General features: G+C 40.8%; 1 protein-coding gene across 2 annotated transcripts; it reads right to left on the bottom strand.

The window, feature by feature from the left end:
- Positions 1–7,919: 7,919 nt before the first annotated feature.
- bbs4 (Bardet-Biedl syndrome 4) lies at positions 7,920–17,777 on the bottom strand. Of its 2 annotated transcripts, none has more exons than XM_068650570.1 (16): positions 17,707–17,777; positions 17,163–17,205; positions 15,158–15,237; positions 14,981–15,044; positions 14,733–14,844; positions 14,479–14,551; positions 13,524–13,577; positions 13,319–13,446; positions 11,974–12,028; positions 11,811–11,879; positions 11,467–11,619; positions 10,310–10,481; positions 9,704–9,773; positions 9,485–9,629; positions 9,202–9,406; positions 7,920–8,710 (listed from the first exon to the last, which is right to left on the bottom strand). In XM_068650570.1, the coding sequence occupies exons 1-16, from the start codon at positions 17,731–17,733 to the stop codon at positions 8,568–8,570; spliced, it is 1,593 nt and encodes a 530-aa protein (XP_068506671.1). In that variant the 5' UTR covers positions 17,734–17,777; the 3' UTR covers positions 7,920–8,567. The 2 variants fall into 2 exon arrangements, with proteins under 2 accessions (XP_068506671.1, XP_049574142.1); XM_049718185.1 differs by lacking the exon at positions 17,707–17,777 and adding an exon at positions 15,554–15,658.
- Between the last annotated feature and the right edge of the window lie 157 nt (positions 17,778–17,934).

The raw sequence follows: 17,934 nt of genomic DNA, 5'->3' as shown, positions 1-17,934 counted from the left end.
ATAACAGGCAAAATGCATTACTTATATCCAGTCTACTTCATAATTTTGTTGGCAACAACATTTCAGAAACTCTGCCTTCATAAATATAGGATGATGAAAAAGACCCAGATTCAGCAGCTTTTTCATTGTATCTCATTAGAGGTGTACCTAAGGATAAAGACTAGTCTCCAACTCCAATGGGAAATATGTATAAGAATTTGCAGCTAATGCTTCTAACCAGCTGCTCTCGGAAACTTGGAGCTGCACTAATACGTAGTATATGACACAAATTCATTGCGGTTATTTGTTCTGACACTATTGACCAATTAGGGAAGAAAAGCAAGGAAGAAAGGAATAAATTATGTGTGGGGCTGACTGATTTGTTGCATCATTTTCAGACTCAAGCAGAAAAAGGGAAGAAAAGAGAATTACTCGAAACGAGCTCGCCGTAATTGTGCTCATTGATTTTAATCCTGGATCTAAACATGCTGAGCCAATGAATCAACGTAGAAACATTCATGCATTGGAAACAAAAAAGCTCATTGGAGTAACATCTTTTGTGACGGATCGATTCGGTGAGGATGCATAATGCTATGCTTGATAGTTCAGCACTCCCATGAGCAGCAGAAGCATTTGTTCGTGGTTTGTCTTTAAAAGGCCTTATTTGTGCCGCCACACTGAGAATCTAACACATCTAACACAGAAACGGCTTCTTTGGGGGTAATTAAACTTGGGTCAAGGCTGATTCATGACCCGTTTGACTGACATGACATATTCCGTTGTCTGTGCTCATTTGTAAATCTGCATGCTCATGCACACAAACGCAGAGATTATCGTTGACATTTTCAATCTCACATTGGATGCAGCCGGGTCGTTTGTTCCATGTGTGAGGCTGCAGTGGAGCCATCCAGAAAATGAACACACTGAGAATGCGCTGTCTCTATTCGTAAAGGAGCTGCGTGGCACGATGACGTCAAGGCGACTATCCCAGCGGAGGAAACAGATTGACCCGGCCGGGCAACACTTGCCAATTATTCACCGAGCCTCACGTTTGGCCCAAAGCTGTTCTTCGTCGCTCCCTTTGTAGCCACCACTTGCAGTATTCATGAATACAAACGTGCACCAAGACTCCATGTGAGTCACCTGCAGACATTACCATTCACTTCACGAAAACAAAACATCCCCAGTGTGTTTCTGTGAGCTGCAGTTTTCAGGAGTATCTCGCAAAAAGGCGTAGATTGTGTATGCCTCTGATTCGCCATACACAAACATGCAGCACACTGCAAAATGGGGCTGGTATTATTAAATGTTTTCAGAATCGATTAATGGAATATTTCGATGCAGCACGGTGCGAAATGGGAATGTCAGTAAGGTTTTTAGATTATATTAATCGAATAATTTGATTTTGCATTGAAGTGTATTTTCTAAAACATTTTCCCCAATTACTGTTCATCAAACAATTGGAGGAGTTCCATTCACATTAGAAGTCGGATTTGTTGTTGTGAACCAGTACATATATTTAATAAAAAAAAAATATATATATTTTAAATATCAACATTACCAAAAATTCCAAAATGAGTATCACACCCTGCAGTGTGGCAATTTAAAGGAAGCCAATTTGTCTCCCTTTAAATAGTCACGCTTGTTAATTGCAAGCAAATTAAACAACACAACTTGGTTGAACATATCCTCTTTAAAGTATGTAAACATCGTGACGTCATTTATAGGGTGCAGCTTTTTTGGTGGCAAATACAACCAGTATGCTCGTTTGAAACCCAATTCGCATACTACATCAGAGCTTTTACGTAGGCGGGGACGCTAAAAACATCATTTAGAAAAACGACATTTGAGTGAAGAAGTCAGTAAACTCAAATGGCACTTTAAAAAGTTGACTCTGAGTGATGGGACGATATTTATCGACCCCTACACCCTCACATAGTACATAATGGAGGGACAATTTAACAGGACTGCCCACTGTGCAATTGCCGGACATTTATAGAAAAAAACGAGTGTTGATACCAAAGATAAAGTGAAGGCCTGTAAATCATTAGAGGCCTCTACCTACCTATGTCTCGAATAGACACGATTTACAATATAACAACTTGAGCAATGATTTTTGTGTTCCGCAGTCACAAGGGCTGCCGAGTCAACGACAGGGACAGAAGACGAGCACGTACGGCATTGACAATCATCAATTTCATGATAGTACATTTCATGTTAAATCTTACCTGATGTAAAGTGTGCACTGCAAAGATGAGTGACGATGCTCTCACTGAATCGCATTCAGCAACAGTCTGCGAGTTCTCTTACTGGAAGAGGCTGTGATGATAGAATTTCAAATTTTTGTTATTGCGGTTCAGACAACCAAAAACACAACAAGACAACATTTTTCGACATAAAAGTAGCAGTGCTTACTTCTGGCTTCCATTCCGTCCCCTCCAGCTACCTCCAGCGACGTAGGCCGTGAAGAGGTGTTGACTATGTTTCAATCTTTTCTAGGTGTACCATCATTTTTGTAGAAGCCTGTTTCATTTGTTTTCATTGTTTAAATTTGATAATGTATTTTTATTTCATATACCTTTTGTGAGATTGAAGTTAATTCTGTTACCACTATGTGTTTTTCTTTCACGAATAGCGGGGTACCAATCATTTTGTACAAGTGTGTATATTACCATGTTGCATGTTTATAAAAAGATATTTGGATTGCTGTTTCACCTTTCCATTTTCTTTTTTCTCAATGGACCACCCACACAAACACAAGTGGCAGCATTGAGCACGCCACACAAGGACATTTCAAGGACTCCACTCACGGCTGTGGTCCAATCCAACTACAGTCTCAGTTTGTTTCTATTTAAGTCCTGTAATTGCTTTTGAAACTATAATTTGATCATGTAACAGTAATGGCGACTGTCTGCCGCACATGTGACGTCACCCGGCAAAACATGTTTTCCCCGTGATGCTTCAATCCAGCATGTCGTTCCTTCCAAGTGTCAGTTGCTCATAGAGCTGGGTGTTTTTCATGACTTGAGATGAGGTTGTGCAGAAAAGAAGACGTCCAACTGGCCCTCTGATTACAGACTCTATTTATCAGCTCTGCCAAGATTGGTGGCCATGTAGGAGGCCTTGCTACTTGGCTTCAAAAACATTTTAAATGTAGCCTGCAGCTTGCTGCAACTTTGATGTGCTCTGCTTTCAAATTATCTATGCAATCTATACATTACTGATATAATATTGCTGCAAAAAAGCATGGCCAAATGTTTTAACAAACCAGTCCAAATTCCCCTATATACACTGTTCATTCTTTACAAATTCAAAATGGCAGCATGGCGAATGTATGTTTTACATGTCTGCCTCACAGTCATCAGGGTCCACGTTCGAATCTCAGCTCAATCCATCTTTACATGTTTATCGTGCGGGTTTCCATATGCTTGCCTTTATCATAAACACTTTGAGAGATTAAACCTGCTCGTGCCTCACATTTGATAACACACGATTTCATATCACTAGAGTCCATTCATCGTCTCCCACTTGATAATTCTCCAGCTGCATCCCCTGCTTTGTGGCAAAATGAATACTACTCAAGAGAGTGGCAGAGAGTGTCTTGGTGGTCGCTGCAGTAATCTCGCGTCAGTCGGCAGTATTGATCCGTGACGCTATCCAGTCCACTCAGGCACGTTTGCAGGACCACTGCAGCAACAGCAGCCATCATGACAGGCAAAGAGCCTCTTGGCATTCACTCGGACAGTGTTTAGAGTATCGACGATATCTCACAGGATGTTATCGGCCATTTTGTATTGCGCTAGTCCTTATTAGGGTAGTGAGTGAGCTGGCGCCTATCCCAGACGACTCTGGGGAAGAAGGCGGTCGTACACCCGGGATTGGTCACCAGCCATTTGGAAGGAAACCAGAGTACCCACAGAAAAACATGCAAGCACAGGGAGAACATGCAAACGCAACACAGGAAGCCCAGAAGCAGGTGGCATTTTTGCTCTTCACTCTTAAAACTGCTGGGTCAAAAGTAACAAGACAGAGCCGGATTATTAATAGCAAGTGCATTGGATCGATGATTTGACACAGCACCTCGGGTCAATATTATGATCTGACTAGAAAAAAGTTCAAAGAAATGGATTACCACAGGAGTCACCACAGCAAGTCACTCTCACATGGTACGTTTGTCAGTTTTCACACTACAGTAGTCCACAACCCAGTCGCCACTGATGTTTTCTAAGAATGTTACATCACCTTAAATACTTTGTCCAAAATGGCCACCAGCTTCAGCTCTTCAACCCAATCTGCTGAGTGAAAAATATTTAACCCAACATTGAGCAAAGGTAACTAAATCAGCCACAAAATCAACAGCGAGTGGGTTATAAAAACGAGACAGCATTTTTTGGGGCGTGTGATGTTAAATGTTATATAAATATGTAACAGGCAAGACATTCCTATAAAAATGACATTATGCAGTGCAACGTTTTTGTGAAACTAATCGGTCAATTTCTATAAGAGAAATGATCAATTTTTAGGTACTGGACATGGGAAAATATGCAATAGACCTCCCATAAATTGCCTCATGTCTATTTCTTCACAAAGTTTATGAGTGGCATGCCTGTGAAGTGGTGCGAGAAGAATGGAGCTGTTGTTGATGCCCTAATGAAAGGCTCCTTCCTCTCTAAAGACGATGCACTTTGGTGACTCGCAGCATATGCGCCAATGACACAATCACTGAGCCCGTGGCAGCCGAGTCAGATAAAGCTGCTCCACTAAGATGCCAGCAGGGGGTCTTTGAGCTGTCTCCGACAGATGAGCAGAGGGAGGAATTTTGGGAGACGGTGCTCAGAGCTAACAAGCAAACAGTGTGTGCAGATAAACAACAATAGCAAAAAGCATGCGGTGCCCGCCACTGAGTGGCCTCAATTGAAATGCAAAGCTTCGCTCCTTCGCTTCCTCGCACAGCGATGAGTAGAAGGCTTCCCAAGCATCGTTACGCAGATTCAAACAACAACCTTCACTTTTTTTTTTTTAAATCACGCATTAATAGCTTCATCGCGAAATGTGGTAGGAGTGCAAACCTAATCATCAGGCCTGTCTCTCGCTCTTGCCTACTCCGTGGTGTGTCTATTTAACTTCAAACTCTAACGCTGGCTTATGTATAAATCAGACATCAATAGAATTGCTAAAGGGCAACCACAACCGACAGAGCAGTCTTTGTCAAGACTTGATAAGGCTGTGTTTTCTCTTGTTAACCATATTGTCAGCCTGACCTCATTTTTGGTAAGCAAAAACATGCAGTGCACAAGTTGGAAGACAAATATACGAACTGCATTTGTGTTATAGAGGCGCCGAACTGAAAAAGAAACTTTAACGTTGTAAAATTGCATGAATTGAAATAGTTTTTTTAAGTTAGGTAATTGGTTGTTTGTGTGGGAAATTTGGCATGTCAATCAAACAAATTCCTTTACTCATTACTTTTCTCATCACCTCATTCTTCATTTATTCTTTAATTCATTTTTTGTGAGATTTCATAAAAATATGACTTAATTCTTGTAACATTATAAGGAGTCTTTTTTATTTGTTCTTTTAGCCACAATGCTCAATTATAATTTTTCAAAGTTAAAATTGTTATTGTTTTTGTAATGCCGTGAGCTTTTATTACAGCCCTAAAATCAGTTATGTAGCAAATGCATGATACATACAAATAAACCAATTCTCACATAAAGGAAGTTGTGCCAATTTAAAATATTTTTAAGAGCTATATGAATTGATCACCTTTGCTAAGGTAGTGAGCCATTTTGCTTTACAACTGAATGACTAAACTGCTTTCTCGATAATATTTATAGAGCAACACTATAAATTCTTCCATATTAAAGAGGCAAAAATGCCTCTGTGATGTGGAAGTGGCACAACACAGCAGACTGTTTGAGAACAGATCACAACTAATGCTTGAATTATTGAAGTTTTGAGCCACTGTCGGCATTTCAGTAAACACTAAAAAAGTGCTTTTTCTCAACAGTACAAATTACCTTATCTCCTCTATATAGTTCTTTACTTGCATTTGAACTTGACCATGAAATTGGCCTCAAAGGAAAAACATCTGCATTCATAATTAAGATATATTTAAAGTTTTGGGCTGATCATATCCTTTGAAGCGAGAAGATTACAAATCAGGTCAGCTCTCCAAGCTCCACTTCGCCGTGTTACAACTACATCTGCTTTACAGCCCGACTGTAAACAGTACCATCTCTCTTAAATCTCATTTTCAATTGGACTGCCATGTTCCAGGTGTCAGCCACCAGCACTGCTGAGAGACGAAGACGTGTTCCACTGGGAAATTTGGTTCGCACTCTATTTGCTGTCCCCCAGTTACAACTTGGATGCCAAGCGTGGCCGTAAACATGACTCGTTACAAACAAGCGCAGGCAGCCACATGAGAGAAACAGCTTTTTATGAGATGAGGAGGAAAGTTAGATGATCTGTGAATTGGATCCGCTTAATTATCTGGAAAAGGTGATCTCTTTTTATGTCATTTATAGAAACATACGTCACACACCCATCCAGGACTTGTTTCCATTCAGCGTTTTAGCGAAATGCCGGTCTCCACTCACATATGACAAGATGTAAACACGCACTGTACATCTGTCTGTCAACTCGCATACACTTGATCTGTCCATTTAAATGTGCAAAACTTTCATGCATTTGCAGATAAATGTCACATGGGTAACCTTCCCCACCTTTTTTAGGAGCTTCTAAAATTAACAACCTAAATAGCAAACTGGTCCCATAGGGAATCTTACCTCGCTCCTGATAGCCATTCTGTCACTGCTGAACCTGATATTTATTAAATCAAGTGTAAAGGTTCATCATCTGTCTATAAGCAGGAACAAGTTTCACTTTTCAGAGTGAGCTGAGATTTCCATATTATGCATTGTTTTAACGGTTTTGAACAGTCTTTTGTGTTAGAACTGTGGAAAATATCTTTTTATTTGAGTCTTGCCTCAACTATTTATCAACCATCCTGTTTGTCATTGTCCACTGATTAGCGGTCAGCAAAACTGTGTGAAAGCAAAAAAATCTTGGTGAAGATCCAAGAGCAGCATGGATAGTTCTAACCGCTGACCACTGACTTAGGTATGGAATTAAGAAATGCAAAAAAAATGATGTCAAAAATACTCGTTCTTCCTTAATTTTTCCAATGTGATCAGACTACTACATTTGGAATAGTAAGGCGTTAAGAGTAGTTAATTACTTCAAATGGCTGTTATAATTGAGTTATAATCATAATCAACATCACTGTTGGTAGATGCGACTGATATTTGGATTGGGGCCGCTTTCGCAGGCGATGTGAAATGTAAAAAGGTGAGGGATGGCAAAGCAACGTTCCACAAATAAGTGCAGCAACTCGCAGGCCATCAAGCAGCTTTGTTGAGCACAACCACTTAAGGCATGCAGCGTGCTTAATGACAACTCCAGTCTCTTGGTTACCTAAGCAGCATATGTAAATATGATTCGCTAGACTGCAGTTCAATCAGGAAAGATCCAAAGAGAATGAGTCAAAGAGGTTGAGCAGCTCTGTGGCCAGTCAGGATGCCGTCATCTTGATTGGCCAGTCATGATGCCGTCATCTTGATTGGCCCTGTCAGCCACAGACATCCACTCTGGGATGATGTGATGTGGCGCACTGCCGCGCATCAACTTGGGTGAACAGGCAAGCGCGATGAAGACGAGGTGACAGGTAAAAGACGACGGGCGAGCCACTGAAATGACAGCTGACACTTTTGATGACATGACTCAAGTGGGCATGTGGATGTCCTCAGTTAGCGGATTGGATTGGACAAAAGTGAGAGAGAGGGTGTGTGTGTGTGTGTGTGTGTGTGTCACTTTGCAAAACAAGACTAAAGTGATCATTTTGACTGATTTGAACAGGTCAAGAAGCATCCTTGCCATGGATTACCAAGGTTATTTTTACTCATTGTAGGAATCTTTGACAGCAAGCTACCATATCCAAACATTTAACATGCAATATGTTGAAAATAAATGTGCGTCCTTGGCCTTTTAACATTTATTGATTGCAAATGCAAACCTGTCACTAGCTACTGAATGAAGGACTGGAAAATTAATAAATAAGCACAATATGTAGGAAATCTGTACACCACTCTTGAATGTCATTTGGAAACGCATTACTCTATATACTCATGACATTTGACATATATTTTTCTGTTTGAACCTGACAAAAACATTTCTATTTATATCACAAACCATTACAATCGTGTAAGCATCTTTGTACAACACTGATATTTATCTTAGCAGCATGTGTTTCCACTCCCGTCAACCTACTGTTGGAAATTCAATCGTCTCTGGTACAAACAAGTATATTTTTTTGTAAACAACATTGAAAATTGCTTGTTTACACCATTTCATGACCACCAAGTGAGAATCATGAAACAGAAAGAAAAACAGCCGATTTTACTGTAAAGCAAAACACTCACCCTATGCAGCTACACCTCATGATTTAGAGAGTTCGAATGCTAAATCTTCCTTCTCAACAGGAGGTATGAATTTGGACAACATGGCGACGATCCGTCCATATGAATTCATTCCTCCACCTTTGATTTTCTCTTGGAGGTTTTGGGTCGGGGGTCCTCTGATTGGGCTGGTTCTGGGGAACCTGGAGGATCAGAAGGCGGGCTGGGAACACTGTCCACGTCTGGGTCAGGCTCAAGTGACGTGGAGGGCTCTTCAGAGCAAGACAGAGACGACAAAGAAATATAAGTACATTGTTTAAAGTACACGCACATTTCTATGCAGGATCAAATTCTGTTCTAAAAACAGTTACAAGCATAGTACGTTTATATTGTGAAAACATGACCAACACTTTATATGGATGCAGGCTGTTACCAAGTCAAGAAAATAGCCAGTGTAGTAAAAATGCTCAGTTAGAAACAACACAATGCCCATGGGTTTGCTTACCTTTCAACAATGAAAGAAGCTAACAATTATTTATATGCAGCCTTTGTATCACATACATAAAACAACTCTGTTCCAGTCAAGATTGTGTCATACTATAGCTTGAGGTCATTTTACGTATTGAATGGAGCAGTAGAAGGAAAAAATGTGGTTTCCATTACTCAATGAAGGTGAGCGACTCTCTTGTGCGAGTGAAACATGGTTTTTGCCCAATAAAGAAAAAAGCACACATTGACTGCATATTAGAGAGGTCAAACGTACTTGTTGGTGGCTGGATATTCTTGCTATAGCTGGCAGCAGAAGACATGGCCTGACCCAGGGCTTGGTTAGTGCCAAGGGGAGCACCTGGGCTTGGAGTAGCTGCTCCCGAGCTCAGTTTGGACTTGGAGCCCTTGGATGGTTTAGTCCACACTATGCTCTCAGGCACCTGCAGGGCTGCTCCCATCTTCTGAGCCATGTCTATGAGCTGCGACAAGGAGCCAAGCACTTCAAGATGATGCAACAGATTCAATAACGGCTATCGCCACATCAGCAGATCGGGTACCTCTGGGTCAAAGTCAAAGCTGCTGCTGCTGTCTCTCTGCATGTTGACTTTTCTCTCCATTTCCTGATACTGATTCAGCGCTCCCTTTTTGTCGCCGTGGTTGTAGAGGAAGATTGAAAAGTTCAGGTTGACCAGAGGGTTTGCTCTGCAAAGAAAAGTCACCAAGATTAGCACAATTAATATACTAGGTGTTGTGAGAGAGAATATAGGACAACCTACTGGTCCAGATTCACAGCTTGCTCGTACGCTCTGGTGGCATTCTCCACGTCATCCAAGTTGGTCAAAGCCACTGTAAGCAAAGATACACACTTTACTTCAAATATACGCATTGGCGGCGATAGAGTTGGGGCCGCAGGGGGCACTGCCCCCGTGAAGTATGCTTGTGCCTGGCCAAATTGACTTTTAGATATTTTACAAATTCTTTCCCCACATTTGCCCTTGTCCGCTGTAAAGAATGTATACCGAACGTTCATCAGCATTTTCCGAGAAATATGGGGTTTGGTGGACTCCATGAGATATCGACTGCTGCAGTGTATAAAATGTAATTCAAATTTATTTTTTAAATTTAATTAGTGCTAATTAAGAGAGCATATGTATGAACTGTATTTACCACAATGTATATAATTTAATCAATTTCATTTATTATTATTTTTATTTACGTATATTCTTGAAATAAAATTTAATGTGTCTAGACTTTTCAGACAGCCTCTTTGAACCCATTGTGTTTGTGAATTAATTACCTGTACTATAGAAGGCCATGATGACCTGCGCAATGTAAATTCCAAATGTTATTGGGTTTTTCCCCCTCCTCATTTGTGCTGGTACCTGCCAGAAGCATGTAGAGCTCGCCCAATCGTGGGCTGAGGTTGATAGCGGCACTGAGGAAGTGGAAAGCAGACGCATACTGCTGCATGGTCAGGTGTACCAGCCCCAGGTTGTACAACACTTTCCAGTCAAAAGGAGACAAGTAGTGAGCTCGCTTCAGGCAACTGATGGCCTGGGAAAGGAAAGATGAGAAAAAGAGAGATGTCAAGAGCTGACTCTGACAAGTAATTCAAAAAAGTAATATGTCAAAAAAAAAATAGTGACACACCACAGACAAACTGCAGCATCAAGGTCTGTCCATCAATGTTGAAAATTGCTTTTTTTTTTTTTTAAAGTCGAAACTTAAAGTGGAAGTCGACCACAAACTTGTCTCTGAGATGGAAAAGACAAGTGAATTTTTCTCCTTAACTCATCTTTTACAAGTGCAATATTGATCAGAATGTCGTGTTTAGATTAGTGGGAGCACATACAACATATTATAGTAAAGAAAAAATTCAAGTTGACTTCACTTTAACGGTCAGAGTATTTGAGAACTACACTTATAATAAAGGAAGACATTCTGATCTGTGAAGTGTCTTGTGAAGAGTACAAGTATAATTTTATTAGCTGTCAAGATGTTCTGGGTGGAGGCATAATACAAAATCTGTAGACGGGAATTACAAGTTATGAGTGTATTTATAGTTACAGACTGTAAAGCACATATCTACAGTAAAGACATAAAAAATATAATAAAAGATGAGGCGACAACCAGCTGTGTGTGTTGCTTTGAATTTCCGTTTTGGTCTTAACTAAAAAGCCTGACTTGACTGACGTGTTTTCCTTGTTGCATGGATCTCCACCAGGCATTGACTTATTTTAAAAGTAGTGCCGCTGACAGACTGACCCAGATGAAATATATTTTATGGGCATATTGAAGACGATATCCTTAGCAAATAATGTCTAGTCTACGTGAGATGAACTACTTTTATTAGAAGATGAAAGATTCACAGCTGACTTCACTGTAGTTTGAAAAAAAAACAATCATCTAAAAACCTTGGTGTCCTACTTTTAGGCACCACAACATAGTGCAAATACAGCATTCACATTTGCATTCACTTTTTTGTAGAATCCTTTTGTTGTGGATTACTAGATGCAGAGTGTAATCCAGCAGTACTTACGGCAACGTATTTCTTTTTGCCAAAGAAGCACATGCCGATGTTGTTCCAGAGAGGGGGGCTTTCAGGCACAGCACATGCTGCCACCCGGTACTTGTTCATGGCAACATCAAAGTCGCCGTGGGTCTGCATCATGCTGCCTGCGGCCAGGATGGCCTGCAGATGAAAACAATCATTAGCGAGGTATTACTGGAATCCTGCGTGCCCTTTGAAACAGGATGAACGATGGATCGGACCATCTGACGAGCAGTGACCTTTTCAAATTTGGATGATTCAATGTAATGCTATGACTAAGGCTGATCAAACTAAAGAAACCAAAGACGACAGCACATTGCGCATGCATGCACCTTATAATTGTTGGGGTCAAATGTGAGGGCATTTCCAAGGTGCTCAAAAGCTTTTTGGTATTTACCAAGCTGTAGGAAAAGAAAAAGAAAAAGAACAATTTAACTGTCAGTACAACACAATTCCCCCTTGCGCGCATAATACCAATGATATCGTTTGACCTACTGAGAGAAAGAGCAGACCGAGAGTTGTCAGCAGTTCCGTGTTCTCCGGAGAGAATCTAAAAAGAGAATGAGACAATAAAAAAAGAAATAAGCGACACTTAATGACCCATCTTAATCTTCAGTAAGCGTGGTTATTATTCAGAGATTGTGCTGATTATTCAATCAGGATCCATTTCAATGCAACGGTGGCATAATAATTGAAAAAGAAATGTTAACGAGGCGGCCCATCATTGTTTAAACCAAACGCGTTATTTAAGCAACCGGCGTTGGAGCACTTGATTAATTCATTTACTGCCACCAGGAGGCAGATTTAATGAGTGCCATGACATGGACGTCATTTCCTTATTTACAACAAGGCTGGATGTTTAAATATTCAACATATGAATAGATATGGAAATGAACCAAATCAATACAGAAGCAAAAAGTCCCCTCGAGTGAAAATTTCAGGATGGAAACTCAGTGACAAAACATGGGCACAAAAATCAGGAGGAAACATTTACATAAAAAAAAACCCCTCATTATGTCTTGTGGGATGCATTCTTTGCCAAAAGGATGGATGGCAGTAGTTCCAAGTGGTTATTGGAAAAGTGTGAGGGAAAACAAGTCTGAGAGGGTTGACACACTGACAGTGTACAAAAAGTACAAAACATCCGAAAATAGAGTAAAGAAGCAAACAAGCAAACAAAAACAGAAAGGGCGCTCTGCAATATGCTTCTGACTTGCAGCACCCCAAAGTAATACAATGCAAAGCACTACTTTACTTTACTAATATTCTAAAATAAATAAGCTCCTTCCCTCACATAAACAAAGCTCAAGAACACACCAAGATGCTTTAAGATGGCGCTAAAGCAATACTTTTACATTAGTGGGGCTTGGACAGATCACAAATAAAGCAAATAGGTGAGTTTTTGAATGAATAATAAATTACTAGATGAATTTGTGAGTAGCAAATCCTAAATATTTGTGGAAACACTGTACACAATTTTTTTTTTATTTCGGCATGACAAGTGCCCATGAATGCAGCGAGCTCCCAAAACACGCTCCACCTGCAGTGTCGTGTTTGACCTTAGTAGAATTATGCAAGAACTCTCAAATTTAAACATTAAAATTTGGGAAGTGGTGAGGCATGAGTTGAAAACAACACATTTCATACTACAAATCTGGATTGGATGCAGAACTCCCATTTGCCCTGCCCCAGATTAGAAAGCAGCAGCGTTACGTCACTCAATTATCGTTTCTGAACTATTTTTAGGGTGTGGTCTTTATTCTGTCGAGTTGAGATCCATTCCATTTTAATGTGATGTTAAATGTGCATTTTTTTTTCGTTCAATCCGAGCTCAACTTACTCCACTGCCCTCTTGTACACATCAATGGCGTTGTCAGTTTCTCCGGCCAGCAAGTGGACTTTGCCAAGCATCATGAAAGTTGCGTCGTGTTTGTTTAACTGGAGAGCCATGTTGAGTTGCTCCTTGGCCTGACACACGGAAGACAAAAAATATATTTTCAAATTGAGAACTGATAAACAATGCTTGGTTCTATCAGCATACTCACATGTACGAAGTCTTTGATGAAGAGATAGCACACTCCCAGATTGTGACTGATCTCCTGAAGTGAGGAAAAGGTGGATATTTACCAGTGAATTTAAAGTACTATGTGGTCCTTTTGGACACAGTTGGATGGCTGCTTGAGTGCAGTCATCCTTCAATACTACTGATCCTGATTCCCCAAAACTTTGGCAAGCAGTGTAAAATGTTATGCCCCATGGCACAAAGCACATCACATGAAGGGAAATTATGCACATATTTGTAAGAGTGCAGCTACTTGACTAGACCGCCCGCAGGCCTGCATGCGGTGCTTTATGAAATTACCTATGTTTATTGCAAAGAAGGAGCCATAAGGCTGTGGTTAAGTAAGCAAATGGATCTGGTTCAGTACACAGAGGGTGGACGGCATTGTAAAATGGCCCGGAATATTTGGGCGAGCATAAACGTGCAGATGTTCTTTTGATAACATGGGGTTCAAATGAGGGTGAGTCTAGACAGTTCGTTTTTTTTCTCTTTAAGCTTTATAAATAAGACTATCGATATTGTTCGGGGCGGCTCGGTGGGGCACTGGGTAGCATGTCCGCCTCACAGTTAGGAGGGTGCGGGTTCGATTCCACCTCCCCTGTGCGGAGTTTGCATGTTCTCCCCGAGCCCGCATGGGTTTTCTCCGGGCACTCCGGTTTCCTCCCACATCCCAAAAACATGCTTGGTAGGTCGATTGATCACTCCAAATTGTCCCTAAGTGTGAGTGCGAGTGCGAATGGTTGTTTGTCTCTGTGTGCCCTGCGATTGGCTGGCAACCGGTTCAGGGTGTCCCCCGCCTACTGCCCGATGACGGCTGGGATAGGCTCTAGCACGCCCGCGACCCCCGTGGGGACTAAGCGGTTCAGAAAATGGATGGATGGATGGATATTGTTCGGTACATTAAGTAGGAGTGCTTTTTTTTGTTGTTTTTTTTTTACCCAGTCTCTCTCGTTGAGTCTTGCAGCTTCATGGTAGAATTCAATCGCTGCTTTGTGCTTTCCCAGTAAAAACCTACAAGACAAGCATATAAGAAATGCACCATTTTAGCATGCTCAATAGATGTTCTATTCGTCCTACATAGGTTAACAGTTGTAGTCAAGCATGGGCTTCTAATCTTTGCCCGAAGTATTAGTAGTGCTGAGAGTATTAGTAAAATTGTTCCGGATGCTGGGCCAGGCTGAAGCTAACTTACAGTGATCTGGCTACTTGCTTCAGATTGTCAGCGCTGCCGGGATTAAGGATGGCACAGCTCTGAAACAGCTCCAGGGATTGTTGAATCTTGCCCTCCAGGCGCAAGATTAGTGCTGTGGCAAGAAAAAAAGAATAGCTTAAATTGCATCCAAAAAAAACTTCAAACATCTAAGGAACAGTAAGCGGTCCAAAACGTTGCATGTCAGCACAACACGGGGATCTTATTCCACTTTATGTTCACCAGCTCACCTTGCACATATATGGCATATTCGCACATTCCATTTGTCTCCTGCAACTGCTCCTTAATGATTACCTTCATGGAGAGAATTGAGAAAAGTGAGTGAAACAGACATTAACCTCTCTGGTTTGACAAGCACTGTGGAAAAAAGTCGGCTAGAATGGATTACATGGGTGAAGGCTATTTACCTTACAGATGTCATAATCCTTGTGTATGTAGTGTTGGTGGATGAGCCAGTTTCTCCTCTCGACTATTGGAAGCTCAGGGGCTGAAATAGAGCACATAGAAAAGCGAGTTGTGTTCATTACCATTTTCCATTCACATCACGTCTTTGCGGACGGCTGAGTGATTTATTCGAAGAGTCCCCTCCTTTTGCAGTCATTATTACATCTCTGAGCCAAAGCCGCACGGCCCGCTGCCAGTCACGGCTTGTAAGCGTTTTTCCCCTCTTAGAAACGCAAGCCTCGCTCTATTTGAGACCATTTTCAATTCATACAGTCCTAATTTGTCTAATGAATAAACAATCTGCCACCCAATCTGACAGCAGACGTTAACGCTGCAGACAAAAATTGCAATCAACTCACAAGTCACGATGTGAATGTTTCCACACCTACAGTCTTTTTAGCATTGCAGCAGGTAAAGGTAGTCGGCTCGTTGCCCGGGCAACAATGTCTCTCACTAGTCAGGTGCTGGTGACAGAAGGACGAAAGGATAGAGGAAGAATTTGGATCATTACAAATGGGACCACGACGGTTGAAATCTTCTTACCAATAAAGGGCAACCTAAATCTAAATTGTATTAAAGTCTAAAAATAGGATTAACAACATTGCGAACAGAGGTTTTCAGCTTAAATCTGCTACTGACATTTCAGAATATCATTAATGAACTGCCTGTGTGAGACTAGTATGTATTACACCAAAGCTCCCTTCGGTTTCTTTGCTGTCGGCACTTCAAGCAGCGCGCCTTTGATTTGCTGCTAAAAACGCGGCCACTTCCAAGTTGTTCTCAGAAATCCTCTCCATGGCTGAATGAGCTTCAAACGCACTCACTGGGTCAAGATTGGGAATGGTCCTATTTGTAGTGACCTAATCCGCTTTCTTCCTGCTGAGACAGCAATCATATTCTCTCAGCTGTGCCCCCAAAGCTCCTCGGTGTCCACTACTGAAATGTGGGGAGCAGCGATGGCAGACATATATTCCTCCAAGTTTTGTATGAATAATAATATATTTTTTTAAATTTGCCAGGAAAGAGGACACAGCATGGAGTCTTCTAAAAATAGTCTTGTACTGCAAAACTTCATCCCACACATGATGGTGTCTTCCATTGTTATATTTGGTCAGGCTAATGCTTGCATGCGCTCCAACTCTGCTAATAAGGAAGAAGAGCAGACGAGACGCACGCTGAGATCAAAAGATGCTCTGGGAAAAAGTAATGGAAAATATGAAAAGTAGAACTTTGACCACCCCAAAAAAACATATATGCTATGTCATTCTGTATTTAATTCTTCATTTAGAATTAAATGATTTTTCGATGAACTATAATTACATAGCCATAATTTCAGTTGTACACGTCATCGGTTAAGCCGTATAAGTAGCTATGGTCTTTTATTTTATTTTATTTTATGCAGCACTCAAAATTTTGTCATGCTGCTGAGTTATATAATTAAAATGTCACAGAGCAATATTTTTGCGAATGTGTAATGCATAACCTAAATTGACCTAATTTAGTATGTTGAATAGTCAAGACCATTTAAATTAAGTAAGAGTAAATTGATTAAATGACTAATTATTTTGACTGAAAACATTGCAAACAAGACATAACCAAACATAATAGAGAGTTAATTAACATAGGCTTATTTGCTCATCTGAAGAAAAAAAAGGCACAGTATATGGTAAATTACAACCTTTCACATGAGTCACAAATAACAAGTACTACTATTGTTTTGTTATGATTATTTTGTCAATTTCTGTACAAAGGGGGGGGGGGGAATTGGGGGAATATTGCTTCATTATAGCCCACGATGGGAAAGGAGGATAGTGACCCCTGCAGGAGAGTTAGCGTCACACATGGATCAGTACCCAGGAGGGAAAAAACATCAAGTGGAAAATTTGGTCCAAAATGTGAAATGAAAACAAATACTAGTAACTTTGATCTAGACATTGTTTATTTAAAAAAAAGGTCCAGTAACTTTACCTTTAGGTGCACGACGCTTTTTTACTTCTGAGACCATAGGGGGCTGAAATACATAAAATGCAAATATTCCAAATTAACTACCAGGATACAATGCATAGTAAAACACTGACATACACAGAAAAAATAAATAAATCTCCACCGATCCTTGTACTCCTGCTGAATGAGTGCAAACGCTTGTTATTCCAGACAGCTCAAACATGACTTTTTGATTTAGATACTATGAGAATGTGACTCGTCTGTCTTGATTATTCATGGTTTTGAGAACGCATATGGAAACGAAATGTCTTGACAGTGTAAACTACCTGTTTCTAAGCTGTAACATTGACCTGTCTCAGATGAGGGCGATTAAAAACAACGCTAGTTACTGCTAGCATTGGGATAATTAACTTAGCTCCGACTCGGGTTGCCTTCGTGTCGCCTTAGAATCTGTCCGTATTCATATCGTACCCCAGCATAACTTCCCGTGTATTCTGACAAAAGCATACTAACTCCAAGTGTTGTGTAAACATGGATGAAAACGACATCAGGTTATAACTTAACTCACCACGGTAGGTTGCTCCACATCCGCCATCTTGAAGTCTTTAAAGCTGGAAGCTAGATGTTGCCATGGATACAAGTGGGGAAGGCGGAGTCGAAAGTGCGCCCCCCACAGGGTCTCGAACTTACTTTTTCTTTGCGCGTTTCCACCGAGGATACCGACTGAATATAACTTGTAAAAATGAGACACTCCAAGTGGTTCACGGAAAGGGTTGGATGCGGAAGCGAATATTTC

Source organism: Syngnathus scovelli, chromosome 4, assembly GCF_024217435.2.
Source record: "Syngnathus scovelli strain Florida chromosome 4, RoL_Ssco_1.2, whole genome shotgun sequence".
NCBI classification, from domain to species: Eukaryota; Metazoa; Chordata; class Actinopteri; order Syngnathiformes; family Syngnathidae; genus Syngnathus; species Syngnathus scovelli.
This window is presented reverse-complemented; position numbering and strand designations above follow the sequence as displayed.